The sequence below is a fragment of the Talpa europaea genome (assembly GCF_964194135.1).
Source record: "Talpa europaea genome assembly, chromosome: X".
Lineage (NCBI taxonomy): Eukaryota > Metazoa > Chordata > Mammalia > Eulipotyphla > Talpidae > Talpa > Talpa europaea.
In genome coordinates this window covers 82,189,256-82,198,525 of record NC_140081.1, presented here as the reverse complement: position 1 = coordinate 82,198,525, position 9,270 = coordinate 82,189,256, and the positions used below count along the sequence as shown (strand labels likewise).

The window sequence follows — 9,270 nt, the reverse complement described above, 5'->3', positions numbered from 1 at the left end:
AATGTTTGAATGTTTTAAAATATACCTATCCTTCTTCCTTCAGCTGTTAATTAATAAAAATATTATAGTATTTTCTAGGAAAATATCTACTTATATACAATTAATAAACAATGATTCATTTTTATTTCATGTTTACAAGCACTCCCCCAGTTAAACACTTAAATCCACTATTTGGCTTATATAGTAGAATTTCTGTGGAATGGAATCTGAGAACTGCTAGATGTAAAGAAGATATATACCATTTTACATACAAGAAGACTAATTAACTTAAAATGTCCACTGTCCTCCAAATGAATCTATATTCAGTGCAAAGCCAACAAAGGTCCAGTGGGATTTTTCATGAAACTTAACAACCTAATTCTAAAGCTCATACAAAAATTGAAGGACCAATAATAAGACAGTTACGAAGAACAAGTAGGAAGGATTTGTCCTACAGATGTCATGACTTAGAAAACTGTAGAAATTAGGGCGGTGGCGCCTGGTGGCGCAGGTGATTGAGCACAGCGCTGTGAAGCTGTCCGCAGCCTCTGCAGTGCCGGTTTGATCCCCACCGGCTGAGGAGATACCCACATGGCAGGGCAGACCTCTCCTGTCTTGCCCGCTGCTCCCCTCAGCAGTGTATTTCAGTCACTCTGCCTGTTCTGTTCCTCGCTCTGTCTCTGGTGAATCCTCTCACCCTCCCGCACATTTGACCTGTATCCCGGTTCTTGTATAAATAAATAAATCTTTAAAAAAAAAAGAAAACTATAGAAATTAAAAGAGAGTACAGATGAGTTGGAGAAAAGAGAGTCAGACACAAATCTGAGATATAAGAAACCTTGATATTTGATAGAACTAGCATTAGAGATAGTGAGTAGAAAGAATGGATTATTCAATTGATGGTGCAGGTACAATTGCTTATCCATATTGGAACAAACAGAATATGTTTTCTACACTGTGTTACATATAGAAACAAATTCCAAGTGGATTTAAAAATAAATGTTTTTAAGCATTTAAAATTTAAAAGAAAACTCTTTAGAACAGTATATGTATAATACGGGTTAGGAAATTATGAGTAAGTCACAAAAAGCACCAACTGTAAATGACTGGCCACGTGGACCACAACAAGAGAAAAACTATCCTTCCGTAGTAAAAGATATTATAATTAACACGTTAATAAGTAAAGTGGCAGGCTTGGAAAAGATCTCTGCAATCAACATGTAACAGGCAGGTACAGACTACATAAGGACCTAGTTTAGGAAAAAAATAGGTAATCCGAATTAGCAAAGGACAAAATATTACTAGACAAGGCACAGAGGAGATTTGATTTGATGTGGGGCGAAAAGCACATTGCAAAAAGTTATGATGCCATTTCCACAAAGCTTAAAACATACAAAGTATTACCATGTGCTGTATGTGAACAGTCACATGTAACAGGATGAGGAAAACATGTGCGAGGACACATATCCACTCTATGATAGAGGATATCTCTGGGATTCAAGAGCAATGGGGTTGGAGACAAAAGGAATGTTCACTGTACCTACAATATTTTATTTCATAGAAAACAAGTTCTGTCGTTAAAATAAACAAATAACAGCTTGTCCATTTGCCAGAACCACTATGCAAGTGTTGCAATGAATGAGAGTGGTCTCTGAAGATAAAGAACTCCAGGACATATTAAGTTAAAAATCTCTTAAACTTACATACAAAATGATGTAAAACTTGTGGAAAATGTAAATGTATATAAAAGATTGTAAAAACGTACAAAATTTCTTGAAACATCCACAAAAACTGCTTATAGCAGTTGCATCTGGGGAGAGGTAGTCTGTGGTTGGAGGAAGGATAAGTTATACTGATTTAATTATTCACCAGGTATATTATGAATTGCAATTAAGGTAAATTATGAATTCTCATTAAGCTTAGTTTTTTGAAAAAATTCATGCGTTGAAAAATGAAGACCTGACACCTCCTGTGATCTTTAGGGTGGTATTCTTTGCGTATTGAAGATTATGTAGCCTTTATTGGATTTTCTTTTAATAAGACTTCATGCTGAGCCTTACTGACGAACAAGCTGACAATTAGGGAGACAATGCCACTTTGGTGAACTGTCCAGTTGAAAGATTTTTCTCATTTCCCTTAATGCCAAAAGCTATGTCTCAGACATCTTTGTCTCTCCCACTATACATAGCACAGACCTTTGTATTTGTGTGTAAGTCATACTCATAGGTTTGTGCCTTCCTTCACTTATTTATGCAATTAATTTTCTTTTAAAATAATCACATTTCACTGCAAATATAAAGTGTTTCAGGTAGTTATACTTTATTTTATTACTTTTTAATTATCTTTTTAAATGTTGTCTTTATTTTTTTCATAGAAGAACTGGGGTGCAGGACAGAGGTGTGAGGGGTGAGATTATTCACCAGAGACAGAGTGGGGGGCAGAACAGGCAGATCTACCGAAATACACTGCTGAGGGGAGCAGCGGGCGAGACCGGAGAAGTCTGCTATACCATGTGAGCCACCTCCTTGGGCACGGACTAAATTCAGGGCATAGCAGTTATACGGTTGAGACTTAACTCTTAGGCCACCGGGGAAGCCACCTCAAGTTCTTGCACTTTAAATAGGCTGTTCTTGGATGCCCAGGGATATGGGGTGGCTGTTGTTACTATGGGACATGAGGCCAACATCAAATGACCAAGTTTCTTGTGGACTTCCAGGTTATGGCCTGATTAATATGCTTGTGAATACTTTAAATAAATATTTTCTTCCACAAATTGCTTTTGATAGTTGAATGATAAGGGAGTTGTTCTTAATGACAATGACAATGAAGTTACTATACACGGAAGTCATTGCCTCCTCCTATTTCAATGACACCCACTCTCTCCTGAATTGAAGCAACAGCCTCCTCAATGGACTTCCTACTTCAGTCTTTTTCCCTACCTCTAACTTAGCATTTGCATACCTAACCAAAGTGTATAACTTTCAGAAACACAAACATGATTATGCCAATCCCCATTTGAAATTCCCTTAGTGGCTTCTCATTGATCCCAAGATAAAGGCCACACTTCTTAGGATGGAAATCCAGGCACTCCATCTTTTGTGTCTGCCATTTCTCTGGTCTCCTCTTCTTGTCACTCCTTAGTGAATATTCCCTCTGCCTGAAACTCTTTCTACCCCTTATTGATTTGAAAGGCTTCTATTCATCCTCCAAAACCTAATATATTATTAAGATTAATGACATAATACATGAAAAGAGTTTTGGAAATAATAAACCACAAACATCCAACACAGATGACAGGTTCTCCAGCAGAGCTTACTCTTACTACTTCCCCTCCAAACTGATCCCAACACACTCTCTCTGTGCTATATCTACTTGCTCCAGAGTCCTGTGTTGTGTTTATCTTGTTGCAGTTCTTTGCTTTATTTATATGTCTGTCATCTCCACTACGTATTGAGCTCCTACCTCATGTTTTCGGCTTTCCATCCTTTCTTCAGCTTCATATCCCCAGCATTTAGAGTACTGTCTGACTCAGAGACAGGACCTGATAGTACTTTTGAACTTCATAACCAAAGAGTGACGATGATGATGGCCTGGGATACTGGGCTGTTGTCATATTTCTGCAAGTGCTCTGTTTTCTATAATGCTTATACAACATTAGAGGATGTTCACACAGCTATCAAAGAACCACATGAGAGGCATCAACAGGTGCTACAGAGATGTTCCATCATCCCCAACCAGTTTTTTGGGTGCAACCTGTTATTCAGATATTTTTTGTAAAACCAAGACTCAAGAAACTTACTCAGGTGGACAGATGCAATCTGTCAACCGAGGTTGGGGAAATATCAAGGTAACTGAAAAATCTGCCTCTCACAGCTTCTGTAAAAGATTTTTAATTTGATTATCCAAACCAAACTATAACAGTTGTGCTTTTAATTAGAACATAGAATTCACTTAAAATTGACTGAAGGCATTCTGGGAAAAGGATCTGGATGTTTTCAGATTATATTTAATGATATAAAAAAGTAAAAGTTGTACTTCCAGATTTAGAAATCCAGATATCTTTGAACTTACAGAAAAATCTATCTCCAACTTCTGTGATCAGCAAAATCAGCACACTCCTTGAATATGAAATTAGCATGAAGCATGTAGATTTCTAGTTGATGAAGAATTTCCCACACATCATTTCATTTGAATCCCACAACAAACTTGAGGTCAGCAGAGCACTGATTATAAACACCCATTCAAAGCAGAAAAAACTGGAATTCAAGGAAAATAAGTGACACACCAAAATGGTATATAGTGAAATGTCCACATTAATTGAATGGAAAAACAAGCATGCATAAAAACAAGACCTCCACAACTCAAACCTGGTTCAATGAAAACGTGAAATAAGAATGGCAGAATGCAGCTGGTCACCACATACATTTCAGGTACAAGAATATTTTATTACAACACTGAGTGGCATACAGAGACTTTATGGACCACAAAAAACTAATGATGTAATTATTTGCTATTTAAAAGTAATTTACAGTTTATCCTCAGTGTAAAGAGTTGAGTAAACAAGGTGATATGAGAGAGCATAAAATGAGAAGTACATACTATGTTAAGTGTTTGCCATTTTCCCATAAATGCTAGATACCCTAGGACTGAGAAAACAATTGTATTTTAATTGTGATTGAGAATTCTTAATATGACTAATAATGTATTTTAGATAAAAAGTTTATAACACAATACATTTCCTAGTCAGTTTGTTTCTCCCAAGAGTTTGCAAAACAAGTCAGTGTTGACTGCAGATCCCCAAACTCTCAGGATGAGTCAGTGAAAATATCCCATTTGGGCTGGCTCTGCTCGCTGCTCCAGCCATCTTGGACGTCACAGCTGCTTACCCCTGGGCTTACTGTTCTCAGCATCTCAGGAGACCAGTCAAGAAGGCAGAAACTGCTAAATTAATGATTCTGCCAATTACACAGACATGGCCAAGTCCAGAGAAGTGAGGGGGGTGGTATATCTAGAAGCTTAGTTCCAGAGTCTTTAGTGTTATGGGCACATGAACTTTTCCTGCTGCCAAAGGAACATCTGAAGGAGCCCAACCACCAATGCTGGTCTGAAGCATTTTGGATGAGTTCAGAAAAAAGAAAGTGGCTGCTGAATACTTGTGACATCTAGAGGCATTCAGAGAAGAGAGGTGGGTGATCACGGACAGGGGTGTGTGTAGATGGAGGTTATAACAATTTATAACCTCCTAGGTAGTCTAGTTAGCCTCTACTTCGGCTAGACACCCAACTGGAGATGCCAGTCCTGGGTAGAATTAAGGAGACCCGAGTTCTATTCCGACAGTACTGTTGAGCATCTTTGTGTATCCTGGATCTTTGTATGACTAGCTCCTCTCCAAGCAGATTCCAGCCCTTAATGTCAAATCTTTAGAAAGATTTCCCTCCCATGCTACCTAATGTTGCCACTCCAAACCCTCAGCTCTCCCTATTCCATTAGCTTGTTTTATTTTCTTTATAATTACATTTATTATTAAAATTTTTATTTGTTTGCTTTCCATGTCTTCCTTTATATTGCAAAGTTTATGAAAGTACCCCTACTGCCTAGCACATTGCTTGGAACACACCAAGTACCTAATGAGTGTTAGTTAAATGAAGAATGCATGCATGCCAAGAACAATGCACCTAACACTTTGATAGCTTTCAATTCATCATGTGTAAAATTGTGAGACACAATCTTGATTATTTCTAAGATTAGTGCAACCAGGAAAGGATAGATTTGCAAATGCTCTGAAAAAACCTCTAATAATTATCTCTAATTGTACAACTATATTTTGAAATGACAACATGGTTAAAACAACATTGGAACATTGCAAACCTCTATTTTAATGTAGATTCTGCCACTGAACTAGTTATGAGACCTTGAGCCAGGCATTGGAATGCTCCAAGCTTTGAAGACACTGTGGCAGGCAAAAATAATTGTAGTTGATATCCCTATATATGATAATGATAATATCCATTTTTCAGGACAATAGAAGATACTACCGAGGGGAGGTGAAATAAAATGCTTTATATAAATCATCCAACAAAATGTGTAGCATTTATTAGGTACCTTATTATTGGTAAGTGTTAATATAGTTAGGATAATATTAAAAGTTTTAACAAGCAGTACTGTACGCTGTGAAAATTTCAGTTCCCAAAAGATGGTCAGTAAGTTGTCCATAATAGAACACTAACCAAAAGCAGACAGCCAAATCCTCAGAGTTACTGAAGGGCACTGGGCATTTTCCACAGTTTGCCTCATGCTAATCTAGTTTTCTCTTCCAGGGTCTGTCTCAGAACCCACAAGAAGATGGAGGCCAGTGTTGTGAAAGTCAAGGTGGGCTGGCAGGTGCCAGGGCTGCACTCAGGGAGGAGGGGACTCCAGGGCATCAAGTTAACAATTGTCATGGAACTTGAAAAAAAATTTATTGGGTTAACCCAGCGCATGCTTCCTGAGTATCCGTCCTGACTATATTTACACTTCACAAAGCATTTCCTAGAGACAATTATTAAAACTTTGTAGCAATCCTGTGAGATCAGAAGAGCAAGTATTATTTATTCCCATTTCACTGATGAAGATCTTGTGACTCAGAAAGGACTTACAAAGGACTATAGAGCTAAAAAGCATATGGACTCAGATCTCATACCCTGGTGGATGATTGTAAATCCAATGATAAAAATCCTCTATGTGACGTTGTAGTTTTTCTTCAGTATCTCAGTTCCCAAGCAGAAAAACAGTATTAAAATAAACTATGGTGAAACAATGAAAATCTCCCTGGTGAATAGAAAGTATAGACGTGACCCTAAGCAGAACCAATATTGCAAATTTTGAAAGCCATCCCATGTGTTCAGATGAGGATAAAGATTCCATGTTTCTGGTGGCTGCTCACTCCCCCAAGTGAAAGACTACTGTAGACAGGACACTCAGTTCCAGTTCTAGCACTTAAACCAAAACCTAGAGAAGGTATGGGGAATTTCTATTCCCCCTTTGAGGGTTAGTGGGTTCTCTATATTTAAAATGGTATTAGATAAGAGTCCAAGTACTCACCCTCTTAACAACTTCAACACAGTAGAGATTTACAATTCAATAACTACTAGCAGGAGCTCAGGTAATAAGGGATACTTATTAAGGAAGTGGCAGAATCTCTAAAGGGCTTGCATGTGGTTTGAGCAAACCAACTACTGATTGCTAATCATATGATTATGTTTTCTAATCATAATAATAGATAATAGTTAACAAGTGCTTGGTATGTGACATTGTGCTAACTAAATTAATAAAGTCAGATACATTCGCTATTCTATTCATAAAGAGGAGGAAGCTCAAGCTCAGACAGGTTAAGTAACTGACTCAAGGTGATACAGCAAAGAAGTCATAGTGTAGGATTCTAATTCACATATAATTGACCCAGAGCTTGTCCACGTATTCTCATCTGATGTTGTCCCTAAAACACACAATTACAATGAAAGAACTAGTAAGTTTCTTAGTTCTTCCAATGTCTAAGATTCATGTCCTTGAGTTAATGCTCAGTCTTAGCTTAGTGAGGGTAGATTCAGGGATAGGAAGAAGGGTGTGGAAGGAGGAAGTAAATTTGAATTCACTGAGTAGCTGCTTTTCTGCTCATCCCTTGCTAGACATTTTATATGCACCCACCATCAGTTTTCCATCCTCACAACCACTCTTACAAGATTGGTGTTTTAAACCTTTTTTAATTTGAGATACAAATAACAAATAGCATTCTATTTTCAGCATAGTGCTTTGATATTTATTTGCATTATCCCTGTTTACAGAGAGACTCAAAGAAGTTTAGACACTAGTCCAAGGTCACAGAGACCATAAATAGCACATTCAGACCATTTCGTTTGACTTCATATACCATTAAACCTTTAAATGATTTGAATAGCCTGGAGGATGACAAGAAATGAATGAGACAGGATGAAATTTTTGCCAAGTCAACACACACATCATGTCACAGCCTGAGTAGCCAGGGCAGCCCCTGCACCTCTGTTTAAGGACTTCCGCCCTCCCTGTCTCACTGTGCTCATGCGTGTCCTTCTTGCAGACTTGCAGTGGCTCAACGGGAGCGAGCAACAGCAGCACGTGGAGTGACTTCTTCCTTATGGGCCTCACGGATGACCCTCAGCTCCAGCCCCAACTCTTTGTCCTCTTCTTCTTCATCTACGCCTTCACGGTGGTGGGAAACCTGGGCTTGGTTGCCCTCGTAATGATTAGCCCGAAACTCCACACTCCCATGTACTACTTCCTCAGAAACCTGTCCTTTCTTGACTTCTGTTATTCTTCAGTCACAGTCCCCAAAATGTTGATGGGGTTCTTCTCTGAGTGCCAAAGCATCTCCTTCTCTGGTTGTGTGATGCAGAATTCTTTCTTTCTGATATTTGGAGTCACTGAGTTCTTCATCCTGGCCTCCATGGCCTATGACCGCTATGTGGCTGTCTGCAACCCTCTGCTCTATCACATTACCATGTCCCCAAGACTCTGCTTGAAGCTAGTGCTTGCCAGCTATGCAGTGGGCCTGGTGAACACAGTGATTCTCACGACCACAGTTTTTCATCTCACCTTCTGTAAGTCCCGTGTCATCACCCACTACTTCTGTGATATTCTTCCCCTTTTAAAACTCTCTTGTTCTGACACACAGATCCTCCAATTCTCCCTCTTTGCCTGTGGTGGCTTTAATGTGTCTGCATCCTTGACAGTCATCCTGGTGTCCTACACATATGTCTTCCTGGCTATTTTCAGAATCCCCTCTGCCACAGGCAAACACAAAACATTCTCCACGTGTGCTTCCCACCTGACTGCTGTCAGTCTGTACTATGGTACCACCGTGTTCGTCTACTTGCGTCCATCCACTGAGTACTCAGGAAGTAAGGGCAGTCTGGTTTCTGTCTTCTACACAGTGGTCATCCCCATGCTCAACCCAATTATCTACAGTCTCAGGAACAAAGATGTAAAGGAAACATTTGGGAACATCTTCAAGAGGGCACCTCAATTCTCTCTCCCCTTACCCAGATTTTCATGATGTCCAAAGGAAGGCAAGGAGAGGGAGGGGATATATTTTGAACCATTGACCATTTCTCAGATAATGTTACAGAACTGTCAGCATATTATGTCTTGAATCCTCCTCGCTATTCTGGAAGTTAAGTATTATATTTACATTTTATAGGTGGAATAGCTGAGATTCTCAGAGGCTTGTTGCGTAGGGAAGGTCACATAGATTGTAAGCAGAGGAACTTGGATATCAAT

The 9,270-nt window shown here is 38.9% G+C and overlaps 1 protein-coding gene across 1 annotated transcript; it reads left to right on the top strand.

Moving 5' to 3' along the window:
- Nucleotides 1-8,128: 8,128 nt before the first annotated feature.
- Nucleotides 8,129-9,046, top strand: LOC311187680 (olfactory receptor 5T9-like; the record flags this gene model as incomplete). Its single annotated transcript, XM_084259008.1, has 1 exon — nucleotides 8,129-9,046. The coding sequence occupies one exon, from the start codon at nucleotides 8,129-8,131 to the stop codon at nucleotides 9,044-9,046; it is 918 nt and encodes a 305-aa protein (XP_084115134.1).
- Between the last annotated feature and the right edge of the window lie 224 nt (nucleotides 9,047-9,270).